General features: G+C 43.0%; 2 protein-coding genes across 9 annotated transcripts in view; one reads left to right on the top strand and one right to left on the bottom strand.

Moving 5' to 3' along the window:
- si:ch211-186j3.6 (neural-cadherin) overlaps window positions 1-1,561 on the top strand; it is a 482,505-nt gene extending 480,944 nt beyond the window's left edge. For all 4 annotated transcript variants that reach the window (XM_036211377.1, XM_024294975.2, XM_036211378.1 and 1 more), the window contains one exon: window positions 479-1,561. In XM_036211377.1, the coding sequence (XP_036067270.1) occupies window positions 479-1,087 (609 nt within the window). In that variant the 3' untranslated portion in view covers window positions 1,088-1,561. The remainder of the gene's footprint in view (window positions 1-478) is intronic.
- Window positions 1-17,839, bottom strand: part of dpy19l3 (dpy-19 like C-mannosyltransferase 3) — a 94,426-nt gene that overhangs the window by 15,238 nt on the left and 61,349 nt on the right. For 4 of the 5 annotated variants that reach the window (XM_024294981.2, XM_024294982.2, XM_024294980.2 and 1 more), the window contains 2 exons: window positions 16,764-16,922; window positions 11,079-14,115 (listed from right to left, as the gene is read on the bottom strand). In XM_024294981.2, coding sequence (XP_024150749.1) covers window positions 13,912-14,115; window positions 16,764-16,922 — 363 coding nt within the window. In that variant the 3' untranslated portion in view covers window positions 11,079-13,911. Of the gene's footprint in view, window positions 1-11,078; window positions 14,116-16,763; window positions 16,923-17,839 lie in introns of those variants that run through there. The other variant, XR_002921669.2, reaches the window with a different exon arrangement.

The following is a 17,839-nucleotide window of genomic DNA, read 5'->3' on the forward strand; positions in this document are numbered from 1 at the left end:
CTTTTAATCTCAGAATTCTGACTTTTAAACTCAGAATTCTGACTTTTAAACTCAGAATTCTGACTTTTAATCTCAGAATTCTGAGATTTTTTTTTTCTTCAGTGGCCCTAATCCTCTTCCGTATGAATCAAAAATTATGCACAGATCAAAAATTACGCACAGATCAAGAATTACGTACAAATCAAGAATTACTTACACACAAATCCTAAGTTACGCACAAAGCCTAAGTTAAGCACAAATCAAGAATTACCCACGTACAAATTAAGAATTAACGCACGCACAAATACAAAATTACACATAAATCAAGAATTACGTACACACTATTCCAAAGTTACGCACAAATCCGGAATTACGTATGCATAAATCGGGGTGATATTTAGTTCTCTCCATACTCCTCTATCTCCTCCTCTTCCTCCTCCTACTCCTCTTCCTCTTCCTCCTCCTCCTCGTTGTCTCACCTGCTTGTGTTTGTGTGCAGAACGCCTACGACATGGCAGAGCTGCAGAAGTCCCTCCAGCCGAGCCCGGCCCAGTCGGTCCAGTACTGCCGCTCCAGAGCCCTGCACCACCCGCCCCCTCCCCACCACCTGCACCACCACCTGCTCCACCAGGCGCCCCCCGCGCCCGCCTCCATGCCGGGTTTGGACCCCCTCAGCCGGACATCCAGCTCCACCACGCTGCCCCCTTCCGCCGCCTCCACCTCCTCCACCAACACCACCACCACCAGCCTGCGTCGGGACGTCCCCCCCTGCAGGCCCTCCGCCCAGGGCCAGGCACGGCCCTCCCAGCTGGCGCGCCGCTCCCTGTCCTTCTCCAGCCAGGACCTGGCGCGCTACCTGTGCGAGATCATCCGCGACGCCGACCAGCATCCCGACACGGGGCCCTTCGACTCGCTGCAGGTCTTCTCCACCGAGGGCGGGGGCTCGCCCGCCGGCTCCCTCAGCTCCTTCAGTTCGGCGGGGCTGGAGGGCGGCGACCCGGCGGATGGCGGGGGGGAGGCGAGGAGGGAGGAGACGCTCGGGGACTGGGGGCCTCGCTTCGAGAAGCTGCGGGCGCTGTACGAGCGGGCCGAGGCCAGCGACCTCTGAGCGGCGGGGGAGGGGGGCACACAGACGCTCCGCAGAGAGCCCCGCCCCCAGCTCACCCAGCCCTGTCGATCATCATGGTGGCCTCACAGACAAAATGAAAGTATAACAGAGTAAAGACACCCCTCCCCCAGCAGGTGGCGAGGTTAAAGGTCGCCGAGCTCAAACCCTCCTCCGGTGATGGCGGAAAAATGTAAAAATAAGACTTTTTCTTCTGTTGAACAAAGGGGGCGTGGCTAAACCATATTTTTATCCTCCTGCTGCTGAATGAAATCCATGTAAATAAAGTCACACGATCCGGGGGGAATCGGACTGGGTTTGGACAGTTCCTGGCCGCCCGTTTGTACACAGCAGCTTCAGTCCGTGTTTCTATAAGAAAAGGTAAAAAAAGCTTCGACTATCATCCTTTTGTTTTTGCTAAGCGATTCTGTATTGCCGGGGCGTCTGCGGGTTGTAAAACATCAAGCCCTCCACTTAGCAAAGCGCCGGCGTCTTCATTTGATTTCCTGTTCTCCTTCCTGCTCACCCAAGGGGGGGGGGGTCGGAGGTGTGCACACACAAAAATTCAAACAGACGTGTGAGTGGACGAGCAAGCTCCTCCTCCTCCAGCATACCAAATGGCGTTGATGCCAGACGCTCATCTCAAAGACAACGGCGGCGGGATGGAATGCAAACGATGCAGCGCCGCTTTCCAAGGTGACTCAACCAGAAAATGTTAACCCTTTAACACCAGAGCTCCAGTGTTTATGTTCTTTGATTTACTGCAACTTTTTAACCTTTAACATGATAATTCCAGTAGATTTTGAAGGAGAAAAGCCGCTTTTCTCCTTCAAAATCTACTGGAATTATCATGTTAACAGTTGAAAAGTTACTGTGCATCAAAGTAACAGAAGTAACTCGCCAATAAACGTTTTTTTATACTGTTTGTGATCTAAAAGTCCCTCTCCGATCATCGTTTGATCTATTTTAAATCCTTCCCAGTGATATTTTATGAAGTAACATTTTGTGCCACCATATTGCAAACAAACGTCTTTTTTTTAGATCAAAATGTCCTAAATTGCGAACAAAATGTAAAGTTTAAAGAATAAAAAAATAATAATTTGCAAATAAAAAAATAAAAATCACGTTTTGCGGTTTTTAACATGTCTGTGTGGAATTGTTTTTATGAAAAAGAACAAATGTAATAAGAAATCATTTTGTTTTGTTGAGGATTTCTGGCAGAGCTTCAAAAGCCACGCCCCCTCAGAGGAGATTTTGGAAACAGAGGCTTCAGATCAATAGATTAAGACATTTAAGTTGTGGCATTTTGGTTCAAAACTTCATAATCATAATTAAAACACTACTAGGAACGATTTTTGAAAAATAAAAAATTGTCATGATGGGGCTTTAAAACTTTTTTTTTTTTTTTCGTTTTCAGCTGCGTAGTGACTCATCTCATTTTCTCCATATCTTTGATTTTGCGTTTGTAAGTTTCACTTTAGCGCTATAAATGTGCCACACCAAACAGCCAATGGGGTTCATGCTGATTGGTCTTGATCAGGGGCGGGGCTGCTCAGCTGAGCTCCAAAAGCCACGGGCCCTCAGAGGAGATTTTGGAAACAGAGGCGTCAGATCAACAGGAAAAAAGGATTTTTAAGACATTTAGGTTGTGGGATTTTGGTATAAAACGTCATAATCAGAATTAAAACACTACTGGGAATGATTTTTTAAAATTAAAAAATAAATTGTCAGAGGAGGACTTCAGCCAATCACAGAGAAGAGGGTTGATGCTGATTGGTCAGATAGTTTAATCTGTCCCGTTCACAAAGAGAAAAACATGTTGGGGGGAAAAAGGAAGCTTTCTATCCCATTCCTGTGGCGAGTTTTGTCTTTAAATAATGACCGCAATGCACAAATCTGCCACTAGGGGGAGCAAAAGAAACCCAAGACCAGCATTACAAGAGATCAAGAAATAAACATACTAAACAATGTAATAAGAAGTGATTAGGCTACTAGGTTGTTTGAGACGTTTTTTTCCAACTAAGAAAAAAAACAAAAACTAAGCCACAGAAACAAGTCGACCAAAGGTTATTTTGCTATTATGTTACTGGTCCCGCCCACTTGAGATCAGACAGGTTGAATGCGGCCCCGACCAAAAATGACTTTGACACCCCTGGTCTAGATTCTATCCAATCAAGTGTGTCCCCAGTTCAGTACCAGCTCTCTATGAGGAAAAAAACCCCAAATATTTATTTTTATCTGCAAATTAAGAGGTTTTATTCTTAAAACTTTACATTTTGTTTGCAATTTGAAAAATTTTGATCTCAAAACGTTTTTTTTTTTTTTTGCAGTATTATGGGACAAAACTTACTCTGTAGTCTTTTAATTATGATGATGCTGTTTTTTTTTTTTTTTTTTTTTATCCCAAATCAAAAAACGTGCCACTTTCTTGGACATAGTTTCTGCAGAGCGGCAGGAGTTAATTTTACCCCTGAATTGTTGGCGGGACTTTTGGCACAGAGCAACCCCACCCCCACTTCCCCTCCCCTTTGCTCAGCGTATTTTCTACCCCACAAATTCGACTTTTTTAAAAAAAAATTTCTTCTGCTCCTGATTCACAACAATTTTAATTAAAACATTTTAAGATTTTTTTTAATATATACAGTGGTCCCTTACTATATCACAGTTCACCTTACAGTCTCGCTGTTTCGCAGATATTTTCAGTGCATGTATTCATTTTATTTTTTTAAACGGTGAGCTATTCTCTGATTGACTTTGTCACTTTATCTCCGCCGCTCCGTGTCTCCTGAACTGAGACGTTCAGATCTCCAAATTTACTCAAATCTGGATCAGATCTTCGTTTTCATCCTAAAAACTGGACTTATTTTTCTATAAACTTTGAGAGTTTAAAGAAAAGAGAAAAGTGTGAAAACGTTCATGTCTGAGAAAAGCACATAAAGTGTTTTCCAGCCTTAAAACATCCAGAACCCTACGAGTTAACTCTGTATGTCCTACCACAGGAAGAATGAAAAACCCCGTTTTCATGGGAGTGGGTGTTTAAGGTGGTATGCGTGTTTTTGTTGGGGACACATCAGGACTTTGAAATTGTCGCTGGAGCTAAAAAAAGGGACGTCCTTGGGAAAAATGTCATCTTCAAGGCCGCACGTTCTCTCAGAAACGGCGTCCTCCTCTGCATCAATGCGCCGTCACTACAGAGCCAATGACCTCTGCCACACCCCCTTACCTGTGCGGAACAAAGCTTCAGGACTCGGCGCTCTTTGGGTTCTGCGTCTTTTAAAGATGTTGTGGCTGGAGGACACGTCCCCGCAGTCCGACGGATGTCTCAGACCAAAAGAAGAACCATGAAGGTGTCTTCATGTTTTTAAGTTAAATATGAATCAATTCTTTTACTGTAATCCACCTGTTGAAGTTAAAAAGTTAGGACTAAAACAAGCAGATTTCCTAAACATGAGGATGGGAAAACAGCTTATTTTAGCTCCAAATGTTCAATCAAACTTTGCATTTACGTCCTCTGTATTTTTCCGTGTATATCTTCTTCTTGTCCTGTGTGACATTAAGGCGGGAACTATTGAAAAAAGCATCATGGTGGATCACTGGTAGGGCTGGAGTAGTTTCCAGAATCGATTCGATTCCATTTTTTTTTTAATTTTTTCGATCCACTGAATTCAATTCAAATTTGAGTTTAAACGTTTAGACACATTTGTTTAGAAATATATGAATAAACTATTTATATGTTTTAAAGATTTACATATGAATCTGATCCAGTTCACATACTGTAAATGTATCAGTGAAATAATGAGATTGTTAATATAATCCAGTGTTACATGGATTCTCTAAAGGAGAAGTTCCAACAATTGTTCTGCTTCTCCTGAAGGGCGTTTCAGTTTGGCCACTAGGTGGCGATATAGCATTACACCTTATTTCAGAAGAAGAAGAAAGTAGCATAAAACGGTATTTTGTACCACTTTAAAAATATTTCCTAATAAGAGTTTGGAAAGTTCATACCTGTGAGTTTATAAAGAAGTCCATTTATTCAGCGATGTATGTTTAGGTCAGCTAAGCGTTAGCATTAGCCGTCCTATGGGAAATCTCGCTATTTGTTAGCATAAAGCTAGTGGACTTTAGCTTTGTTCGTTAGCTGTAATTCTTCTTTCATGAATCGATTTAGAATGAGTCCCAATCACAGGAGCGGCACGTTTCTACGGTAACCAATGAGCTCGAAGCCCCGCCCCCATGTAAAATTTGGATCAGCTCAGTAGTAAAAACTGAATTGAAACCAAAAAAACAGAGAACTGAAAGCAAAGAATGAGAAACAAAAGGAAAGTTGAAAGAACAAATAAACATTTATTTATTTTTTTTTTTTTTTGTTTTAGTTTTTTTTTATTCAAGTCTTAAATTTACCACTTTATTTTTAATATTTCTTTCAAAGTATTCTTTCAAATGTTTATTATTTTCTTTTCTAATTTTAAATACTTCCTTCATATGTTCAATATGTATGTAAAACTGCTTACAAATTTTCCTTTTTTTTTAAATAATTTTCAATCATGTTTTTCATTCACGTTGAGCTGATCCTGATCTGACCTCGTTCAATCCCTTCGGATTTGTATCTGATCACATCCACACCGTAAAAACAGGCACCTCAGAAAACAAGTCAAACATTTTGATCAAATTTCCAGAATTTCTTTAAAAAAGCAACAAAATCTACAAATAAAATTAATTGAATTCTTATTTTAAGAAAAATAAATGTTTTCTCAAACCAAGAAAAACTTTCTTGATATAAATATTTTTTACTTGCAGGACAGAAAATAAGAAAGAAGGATCTTTTTACATTTTTTAGATGAAAGTTGTGCCGATGCTTTAAGAGTTTTAGTGAACCCTGAACATTTTCTTTAAACTGTACTGAAATACGAGCAGAAGAAAATTGAAGGAATTCCAGGTTTTATGTTCAAAAGACCGATGAAGATGCAGGATCACAAAAACGTGACACGTCAACACAGCGAAGTGGCGACAGGTCCTCAGACGATTTCTCCTCATGCACAGAAAGTCCGGGCAGGCGTAGTGCAGAATCAAAGGCCCGGCGGCTCTCACCTCTGAAACCAGGTGAAGCGTAGACGTATGGACACCAGATGATGAAGCTACTCAGAGAAGAGCACTTTGAGTGCTGCAGTTTGTCAAAAGCAGCCGGGCATCTGCTGCTCTGCCATCCGCTGGAAGAGCAGCAGCGCTGTCATCATCGATCCTTCTCCGCTCTGTTTTTTTTGTATTTGTCTCCATCCTGGCAGATTTGTGCCTGCCAGCAGAAAGCAGTTAAAGGGTAGGAGAGTGTGAAAACATGTCAGGCCACTAATCCTAATGGGAGGTGATGGCTTGCTGTCATGCTGAAGAAAAAAAAAAAAAACCAAAGGACTGTGTGGACTCTCAGAGCCTTTAAGAGAGAATCTCAAACATATTTCCAGCAAACAGCTGCAGGTTGTACGATGACGTCTTAACTGCTGTCGGGATTCTGTCTTCTTCCTCTGTGAGAGAGGCAGACGCTGATGCACAGCAGCTCTTCGTCCCATCAAACGGCTTCTTCAGTGTTGTGTTCTGGGTGCAGACTTGTGAAAAAGTTTATGTTTTTACCTCATTTGTATATACAGAGATAGATAATATACAATTACTGCTTTTTGTCGAGAAAACGTTTGAAAGAGGCATTTTAAGAGAGAAAAAGGGAAATTCCGACTGAACATATTTTCTATCGACATGACGGTGAGGAGCTTTTGACGGCTCTGTAAGTGTTTTGTATTTGCTTTGATCTCTTTCTCAATAAATTCATTTATTTGCACCAGACTGGATCATGACTGCGTCTGAAAACGCGATCGCACACTTTGTCTGCAGACGATTTTTGTCCGCCTGTAACAATGTAGTAACTTGATGTGCATAAATTTTACTGTTAACATGTTTGAAACACTTTTTAAAAAGTAAAAAAACATAAAAATTGCTCTTTAAGAACAGTTTTTAACCGATAAGAATTGAAAAGATCACTTTAAGAAAAGCTTTAGATTATATCCTCTGAATGAAGGACAAGATCAATGCTACATGTTCTAGTATAGCATATATCTACATGTGATGCTACGCTAAGTTTCCATTCACAAAGTGTCAGTTTACAACCAAGCTTGTGACCAGTTTAGGGGTCAACAAAACACATAAAAGTGTTTCGTTTTGTCTCTTAATAATTCTGTAAATGTATCAGAAAAACACCCAATGACTGTACATGAGATCTGGAACAAGCCATGTCGGACCTACCCAGCCAGAGAGGCCAGGTGGGCCCCATGTGGTTTAAAAGTGGGCAGAAAATGTGGACCCAGAATGGATTTGTTCACAGTTTCTGTGGTGGACCCAACTGTGTTTGTCCACATTAGCTTAAGAAGACACTCAGTGGGTTAGCACTCTGCGCTAACAAAACTACTGGAGTAGATAGCTAGCGTTGCGTGCTAGCGAGCTCCACTGTATCAAGCTAGCACACCAGCTATAGTGAGCTAGCCATCTCCTCTGCATTGAGCTAGCGAGCTTCACTGCAGTGAGCTCACCTGTAGTGAGCTAGCGAGTTCTGCTGTAACGAACTAGCGAGCTCTATTTTAGCGAGCTAGCGAGTTCCGCTGTAACGAACTAGCGAGCTCTATTTTAACAAGCTAGCGAGTTCTGCTGTAGCAAGCTAGGCAGCTCCACGGTCAGCTGGGCGGCTGGCTAGCGTAACGAGCCAGCCCACTGAATCCCCCAATGTTGGCAAACATGTTTGGGACCACCACAGAAACTGCGGACAGACCCATTTGGGGTCCACATTTTTTGCCCATTTTTAAACCCCATGGGGCCACTGGACCTCTCGGCTGGGCTAGATGTCGTCAGTCAGCAGTGATTGGTCTGAGTCAATCTGAGTCAACATTTCTATGGCAACCATTCTCACCAATCAGGAGCAAGCTTGATGGAAGACCACACCCCTTCCAGTGAAAGCGGGCCACAAGAAATCTGTAAATCAAGCATTTTGGATGTGGCGGGCAGCAAGCTCCACCCACTTGAGGTATCTGATTGGTCAGTTTATAACTTGAAAAGTATCAGAGCTCGAATGTTTATTCTGACCAACAGAATGACTGATGATTATTTCTCTACAGAAGTCTCTTTTGTTTTGTCTTTTTGAAGCCAGTGAGCACTTCCTGTTTGGTGCAGTGGTCAGCACTCAAGAAGGTTCCAGTTCAACACGTCCCCTCACATACGGACGTTTGGTTAAGGACCCCTCAGCGACGTTTTTGACCGTTCCAATTAAATCAGAGGTCTGGTTGGTTTGTTGGACACAGTACCGACCCCCGGGAGGCGGCTCCTACCGGGACCATGACCTGGGCCGCAAAGATCTGAATTACTGACTCATGAAACGATGGACAAACTTAAACTGATCATCATTATTTGGCTATTTAGTCATATTAACGGTGACATTTCTTTGCTCGTACAGATGCAGATATCTGACTGGAACCTTTATTTAACGCTAACGTTAACAAGCTAAGCCTTTAAAGATAAACAAGTGAGACATCTCCTGCCGTCTCTCCAGGTTACCATGGAGACCAGAAGCAGAGCAGGTGGATCCACGTCTGTGGCGGTTAGATAAGATGCTGCAGGTGAAAAAGTGACACTGAGGCTCCTGAATGAGCGTCTGTGTGTGACCACGGAGTGGCAACACAATTCTGTCCTTCAACGCAACAAGAAGAAAGCCGATTTCTGCCTGGAGGGCTTCATGTAACAAAGAGAAGACGACGCTTTCACAAGAAAAAAATCGTATTTTATTGAACAAACGGCCACTGAACATTGATGTGACTGATAAAAAAGTGGATCCATGACAGACACGTTTGGCACAAAGAGTTGTGAGTTCACAGAAAGACTGATGCTTTTGTTTTTTAGATACTTCTGCTGGAAAAAGAGGAGAAACAAACGGAAAAGTGACTGAAGGCACCTGAGAGGAACATTCCTGTTTCAGAGAAACCAACCAGTGCGTCTTCCACTTCCTGTGGAAAAGTTCACAGTGTTACTAAAGGACGTCAGGTGACAACACAAACACTGAAACTTGTTGGAAAAAAAATGTTTTCATTAGGAAATGACTCATTTAAGCAGAGCGGTACTTCAGTAGATCGGACAGAAGATTTTGTGATCCTGAAGGAGTTTGGCGATGACCTCCTGAGAGACCTGAAGTGTGCCCTCAAAGAACTCACTTCATGGTCAGTTTAAGCTCTTCTGGTTCTATGAGAGCTGTAGCCTTCGTCACAGGAACCCATACAGGGGTTGACCCCTACGGGAGTTTTGGGTTCTAGAGGGTCATAGAGAGGAGTCTTGAGGAGAGTGTGGGTGTGTCTTGATGCTCGTACCGCCACCTCGAGGGACGTTGTTGAGATTCTGCTCCTTTCATGTATGAGAGCCCACAGGAGCATCTGCGGATATGAACTCTGTGACCTTCATTAGCTCCAGGACGGGGAATGTAAGGAGCGAATGTCCTGCCAAGATTTCCCAAGAAGATTTGCTAGGAAAACATGTTTTTGTTATTGCGGTTTGGTCTATAAAAGTTGGAGCCACCGTAGAGCTTCTGTCAGTGATCGAGTTCGAGATACTAAGAAGATCTTCTGCTTAATTGTTAAACAGACGTCAGATTCCAGCTTCATTCTTGTTTCAAGTTCATGTTTTCCTCAACAGCGTCATGAAATTGGAACACAAATGTGTCAAGCGTGAGATAAGTGTTTTGTGAAGTATTTTTAAAGATAATGTAAGTTAGACGAACTTATGACATATGGGTGATGCCGTCATACGGTGTCCTTACGCCACATTCTAGTCCAGGGGTCTGCGACCCGCGGCTCCAGGGAGACTGCTGACCCAGACATGTCGACCGTCTGAGTCAGCAGCTCCCACTAACCAAAACAACCTAAAGAAAACAAACAAAGCCCAAAATCTAACACTACCAAGATCCAACCCCAAACTAAAATAACAAAACCCATCAGTGTAAGACTGCTGAGGACAAAAGAGGGAAAAATAACAAAAAATAAACAAAAGAAAAATGAAATAGTAATTTTAAATTTTTAAACCCAAATGGCTCTTTTACTGTTAAAGGTCGCCGACCCCTGCGCTCTAGTCACTAGTAAGGTGTGAATGCTGGCTCCTTACAGACCAACGGGGTGTCCAGGCGATACACCGATGCCTGTAGGACGTCGTCTACACCAACGTGCTCTAAGTTCCTCAGTTCTTATGCCTCGTTTCCACTGAGCGGTCCAGACCGGACCGTCGGCTCCTGGCTGGTTTAGAATGGTTCAGACATTTCAAATGAGTGTTGGACCATCGAGGTGTATGCAGAGTGTAGATCGATGACGTAGCAGCGCGTCATAACGGTGCGACTACAGCAGTATTCCGTATTCGGTGTGTCTCCGGTCCCTAACCCTCGAGAATGAGGGGGAATACTGAACGCAAAGAATTTAATTTTCTTTGCAAGAAGATTGTGGAAGGTGATGAGTCGAAAAGAGGACAAAACTTTCGGATTGGATCCTGCATCTGGAAAATTACTAGTTGGATGCTTGGTGTTGTCGTAATATCTTTCTGCCAATCAATGGATTTCATCATGTGACGACAGTAGCTCCGCCCTATCTGGGCTGTTCCATTTTTCTATGGAGCTACAACCAACGAAGAACCAAATATGGTATGAACGTATGGTACAAACTGGTCCATTCTATAATGGAAACGGTCAAAATACTTTTTGTTTAAGTGTTTACTACGACCTATCGACCGCAGCATACCCATTAGAAAAAAGAACATGAACATTTAGGCTCTACCGGTTCACCAAAGGGTCTACGGACTTGGTATTCCTATTTTTCCCATTTTTAATGCCTTCAGATCTCTCTATGAGGGCAGTCATGACAAAGACTCAAACTTCTATCCTGTAAACTATTTTCTGTTACTTCACAGTACTAAGACAATTCTACAGATTATTTGATTTAAAGTTTTCAGTGTATTTATTAGTACAAGCTGAACAAAAATAAAGATATTTTTCTGAAGGACATACTCTGAACTATAAAGATACTAGTGAGTTCTGATAGTTGTATTACAAGTGATCCATAAATTTTGAGTTTGGTGGTTTACATTTTCATTCTAACGAGGACTTTTGTTTGGCAGTATCAGAGAACCTCAGTAAAGGCTAGAAGAAATCTAATGTCACGATGGCGAGATCCCACCATCAGAGGACAAAAGCCCATCTCCGTTTCCGTCACCTTTTAATTCCCTCCGATTAGTATCTGATTATTTTAGCAACATCTCCTGGTTCCTCCTTCTGCTGGAGCTCTCCGTCCTGATCGGCTCTTCATTAAGGAACCCACCGGCTGCCAGGCTGCCTCCTAATGAACTACTAATCCCAATATGTATGGAAATTACCAGCGTTAAAAAAAAAGATTACATTAGTGCACTCTTATTAAGCAAACATAATGGGATCACTTTGTTCTCAAATAAAGCAATCAAACATCTCCTAAATGAAACATGCAGCGGGACGGGGGGGGAGCGGGCGCCGCCGCCGCTGCATCCCGTGCATGAGAATGAGGTCGCTCAGCAACCGGCGGGTTTCAGGAGGAGAGACGGACGCAGGAAGTGACCGGAGGTCCTCATCCACCCCAGGAGATATTAAGACACTGAGATGATAGGGAGCGATGGTTCTCCAACAACTTCATTGGAGTGGCCTAGTGGTGGAGTGTCCAGCCTAATTCTGGTTCAAATCCATAGTTGAGTCATACCAAAGCCAAAAACCTTTGGATTGGGGGGTTAAACTACCAAACATTTCCTTGGCGTGCACCTCCCCGCTCCCCCAGGAGACGGGTCAAATGCAGAGAACATATTTTACACACTCTGATCTATCCAGCTAATGAGTCTTTATCCTTTAGCTCCAGCGTTTAAGTTCTTCCAACTACCGTAACTCTTCAACCGTTTATGCAATTAACAGAATTCCAGCAGAAAAAAATCAATTCTGTGCTGACATGCAACACTTTACAGTATTGAGGTGTTCACGCTATTTACATAAATCAGGTGATACTGTCGTAGAGAAAAGCGGCGTTGATCCGTTACCTCACGTTAGCAAAGTACTGCATGTTAGAATCAGCTGATTCACATTGATTGTGTAACAATTGAAGAGTTCCGTTATGCAACCAGTCAAAGAGTGTGTCGGCCTGTGACATCTCCAGGGTTAAACATTGACTGTATTTGAGAACTGGAGTGAGCGAGTGTGATGTCATCCATAGAAAATAGCAGCAGGGACAGGCGCTGCGAACAGTTTCAACTTATTTCCTGTGGCTCACCTGACTCAAATCTTGTGGATCGCAACCAAATCTCGTGGGTCGTGATTTCGGTCATTGGCGATCCTCGGTCATCTTCTCAATTAAAATGTTAAATATGACTAAATTTCATGTGTAAAGACGTTACTCTGCCAGTGACACTACATCTCGGAATAGTTCTGCTTTTGCCGAATAAAACTTTTCCTTCCTAATCAAGTCTCTTCTGCACAATCATGAGAAAAACAACTTTCTTGTGTTTCTTTGAAACTCCTGTCGCGACCCACGAGATCTACATCACGACCCACGAGATCTAAATCACGACCCACAAGATCTAAATCGCAACCCACGAGATTTGAGTCGCGACCCACGAAATTTGAATTGCAAGCCATGACATTTGATTCGCGACCCACGAGATCTGAATCGCGACCCACGAGATTTGAATCGCGACCCACGAGATTTGAATCGCGACCCACAAGATTTGAATCGCGACCCACAAGATTTGAGTCACGACCCACGAGATTTGGTGGAGGCTCACCGGACGTGAGTCATGCGAGCCACAGGAAATATGTCAGAGCTGTTCTCAGCGCCTGCTGTCTCTTGAAAATAGTTTATCTTCAGCTCCAACCAATGAAGCTAATTCAGTTTTAATTTGTTGGAGCCAGACGACGTCAGGAAGGTGATTGGTCATGATCATTCAGAATCACTTCCTGTTTGTGTCAGTTCTCATATAAAGTCAGCAGATTTCATGAGTCGTTACTTGTCTTTTCTCTGCTTATCTTCTGCTTTTCTTACAGAAAGTCTGGGTTGGATACGCGACCGTCCCCTTTGAGATATTTGAGCGTAGACTCAGAGCTGTTGTTGTCGGGCCGCTACTGTGTTCTAGCTCCTTCCATCATTCATGAGCGTCGTTGTGAGGAGAGCAAAGGTGGAGCTGAGTCGGCGCTGAGCGACACGCCGGCGGTGAAGATAAAACACAGACTTCACAGCGAGCCGCTCTGACCTCTGAGTCGCTGCAGAACTGCGTTTGATAGGAAGTTCAATCCAATCAGAGCAGAGCGCCGCCGCGCCGAGGAGAGGATGTCACGCCTTGACCTCGACACAGATCCCGTGACCCGTCAGCCCTCTGAAATCTGAAAGCCGTTATGTAGCGTTTAAAACACTGGACTGAACTTCACACTTTTGTGGCATTTTTCTTGAAAACGACTTGAGTTCAACCGTTGAGAACATTTTCTGTCCCGCAGAGCCTCGTGTGGCCTCTTAAGGTGGAAATGTAAAGTTCTCCCTGAAGGTTCTACCTGCATTTTAACACCAACTAAACATCTACATATGAATGGAATCTATTACCTCAGTAACTAAAAATGAAAAGTAATCCCAAACATCTACACTCCACATCTGATGGATCAGTTTTGTGTTGACACAGACCCCCCCCTCCCCCACCCCACCCCCACCCGAAGGTCCGGCTCCTCCGACAGCAGAGCTCACAGTCATATAAAAGTGGGTGGGGCAGAAGGGCTACGGCGCCGCGGCGGACTCCGACAGACTTCTGGGAGTTTTCCGGCGCTTCTTCTTGAGCCGGTACACGTGGAAGGTTTTGTTCTGGAAGGTTCTGGTGAACAGCGCGGCGTAAGCGGCGCCGTCTGTTTGGACGGCCTCACAGAAACGGGGGTGCTGGGCGGGGGCGAGGTCCGGGTCGTTCTCTCCGGGCCCGTCCATGATCTGCAGGGAGGGAAAGCGGGAGAGGTGAGCGGGTCCGGCAGGATGAAGTTGAGCTCCTGACGCAGACTCTGCATGACTGTGAAGGACAGCCACGGTGACCCGGAGCCCCACAAACACTCTGGTCGGAGAATATCGACGGCTGGATTGATAAAACGTCCGACGCAGAGTGCTGATCTGGGAGATTAAGAACCGATGAAGTAAAAGAGTTTCCTGGTGGATCAGCTCAAGGACTGATTCTGGAGAAACATGACAGGAAAGCAGAGCGATGAAATCCACAGGAACATTTAGCTTTGGATTCTTGATGCTCATAACTCTTATGAACATGATTTACTAACAGAAAATAATTTTCTCTTATTTGCTTAAATAAAATGTTTTGTTTTCCAGGCCACGGACCGGTTTAACCGCTCTGAACTGGGCCGAAGTTGGTATTTTTAAGCTTCGGTTTCTGAAAATCTATTTGCAATATAAAATGCTACTACAAGAAATGTTGTGTCCAAAAGTCCAAAAATATGAGTAGATTTTTTCTTTTATACAGATGATGAAGATTTAATGAAACAAAGTTGTTGGTTTGTTAAAATTATACAAGTTTCCTCAAATCAGAACCTTCATTTGATTGAATCTTCATTCTCCTTAAAATGTTTGAACTTTGTGATAAAGATTTTCCCTTAAACATCAAAGTGGAGGCTCCAGCTCCAAACTCTAGCTTCAGCTACGTCTGAATTTTAAGGTCTGATGGACAAAATAAAGCCAAATAAAACTAGAAAAGTTGCCTTTCCTATGATAATGCTACTGTGAATGCTAGTGTTGCTGAAGACGCTAAAGTTGTTTGCAGAAGCTGCAGAAGTAATTTGCTGTAATTGTTAAAGGGATTTGCTAAAAATTCTAACGCTATTTGCATAATGCCAAAGTTGCTTAAGTATTTCAATAAATAAAACCTTTTTAGCAGTCAAATAATAATAAAAAATAAAAGCTAACATGTTGCAAGAATGTTGGCGAAACTCAAAACTATCCTAAAAAAATCTCAGCAAATGCCAAAAAAACCCAAGTGGATGCCAAATTAACCAAAAACGTTAGCATGTTGTTAAAATATTAGCTTAACTTTAAATTTGCCTAAAGAACATCAATAGATACCAAATCAGGGAAAAATGTTAGCATGTTGCTAACATATTAGCTAATCTCAAGAATATCCCTAAAACATCAGAAGATGCCAAATTATCCAAAAACGGCAGCATGTAGAATATTAGCCAAGATGAAAATGAGCTTCAAAAAGTCCTGAATGTGCTGAACGGTTTGATACCAAAGCTAAACATGTTTAAAAAAAATAAAAATTGCATACAAAACTGAGACAAACTATAAACACATAAACATGATGACTGTGGTGTGAAAGCTGACACACCATCCAAACAATGACACCACCGTCGTAAAACGTATCTAAATATATGAACGTGAATCCGGCGTGTCTGCAGCGATATCATCTGCATGTGTCAAACAGTCGCATTAGCCAGAGCAGCTTCTGCTACACGACAACAACCGCCTCAATGATCCGGTTTGTGGAGGAAGAGTTCTGGTTTTGTCAGTAACCAGCAGCTCTATGGTTCTTTGAAGTCAAAGGCTCGTCTTCAGTTTCCTCACTGGCTCTTTTCTCCTCAAATACATTTTACAAATATGTTTTATTCTTTGGTTTTTGTTAGCTTCTGGCTACTAGCCTAGCAATCCAAGCAGGTAGCTGCTTTAAGTCATGTGACCCAGAGGGAAGTTGTGAACAGAATCCAGTCATTTTCCAAACTAAAACCTCCTTCAGGTCAGAAAATAAACTAAACGGAGATAATCTTAGTGTCCGGTACCAAGTGGCCCCCGGAGCGGTACCGGCCCAGGGGTGGGAGGACCACTGTCCTAAAGGAACAATCCAAAACCCTCAAGTAAAAAACTGAATTCATGAACTTGAATAAAAGAGGAAACATTAACGTACATTTAATTAAAACGACAACAAATTCATTTCTATGATCAGAATAGTTGTGACCATCAACCACTAGGACTGTTGATTGTTTTAAAGTTTTATTTTCTGAGGAAACTCATCAACATTTTCACTATTCAGGACTGAGCAATAATGAAATGAATGAATCCCAGATCACGTCATCACCCGTCTCTCTGCTTCCTCTCCTAAATAACTGTTTCTTCACCTAAAGTCTGGGAGTCAGAACGTTTGAACGGCTTCATCCGCGTTTGTGATTCCATCCTTTCTGAGGCTGGAGCGACGGCTGAGGTAAGAATCACGGTGGAGAAAACAAAGAGGGAGGAGACGCACGGCGAGATGAGGAAGAGGCGGCGGCGTGACGCGCTTCAATAAAGCTGTCCAGGTTTTCCACGCTAACGTTCAGACGCCTTTATTGCATCACAAAGAGAGACGAGTGTCGGCTTCGCCGTTTCATGTGTCTCTCAGCGCCGTGTGCCACAGCTCGCCGAGGCGGCGGCAGGAAGGGGGGGGGGGTCTCAGCAACAGAGACGAGCAGATAAAAAGTGAGACTATTGATCCCTCTGCGGGGGCTGAGGGCTTTTACCGCTGATGGAGGAGTCGCGGCGCACGCACGCACACACACACACACACTGACCCGTCACCATGAGTCACGGCGAATAAAAACGCCACCCACGTGTCCGTTGGCGAGGTCGAGCAGGTCCCGCAGCCTGCAGCCGCGCCTGTGCCTCCGCTCGTAGCAGATGCTGTTCTCCAGCACCACGTAGTCGGCCCCCGCCGCCCTCAGGATCTCGTGCACGTCCTCCGGAGACCGCCGAGCGTACACCTGGTACACCTGCGCTCGCACAGACACAAGAAACAACGGTGAGGAATCTAAAAACACAAACTTTCACTGTGAGAAACACGTTTAGATCACTGACAGGAAAATGTTGATCGAGAATTACAAGAAATGATAAAACGAACCAAAGACCGGCGGCTGACCTCTGATTTCAGACCAAACCAGAGATTTATTCTTTTAAAACAACATTTCAGTTTGCAGAAATGAACACAAAACAACACAAAACAACAGATGAGATTTGAGTCTTTGATCCTGCAAACAAAGGATGCTCTTCCACCATTCGTCATGCAGGTTTGTTTGTTTATTTTTTAGTATCATTTATTCCAACAAGATTCCACAAAACAGGTAAAAGCTTTTTTGTCTCATAATCATTTGTCTGAATTGTTGGGTTTTCATAAAAATAACAGAAAAATCTGTAAGTCCATTTGCATAGATTTGATTGTGAGTTTTTTTATTGGCTTTGTTCAGTTGGTTTATTTTGGAACAATATTAATGCTTATTTTTATTATTCATAATTATGTTATAAAGTTATGTTTTTTAAGTTTTAAAAATGGTAATTCTGCTAGCTTTTTGGACGTTTTTGGCATTTACTAAGAGTTTAAGTTTAAGTAAATTTAAGTTTTTTATGCTGTTTTGGAGTCAGGCTAATATTTAAACGCGAGCTTTTTAGGCTAATTTAGGCTTTTTTGGCTATTTTGAAGTTCAGCTGTTTTTCAGCTGCATGCTAGCTGTTTTGGCTAATCCAAATTATTTTTTTAGGCTAATTTGGCATTTTGCTAATGGTTTAGCTGGCTATCAACTTAAGCATTTTCAGCTATCTTCACTAGCATCTTCAGCGGCTAAATTCATTTTACAGCATTCACACTGGCATTATCGCAGGTAATGTTTTGGTTCCCTGTGTGATAAAGCCACGC

This window comes from Oryzias melastigma, linkage group LG3 (genome assembly GCF_002922805.2).
Source record: "Oryzias melastigma strain HK-1 linkage group LG3, ASM292280v2, whole genome shotgun sequence".
NCBI classification, from domain to species: domain Eukaryota; kingdom Metazoa; phylum Chordata; class Actinopteri; order Beloniformes; family Adrianichthyidae; genus Oryzias; species Oryzias melastigma.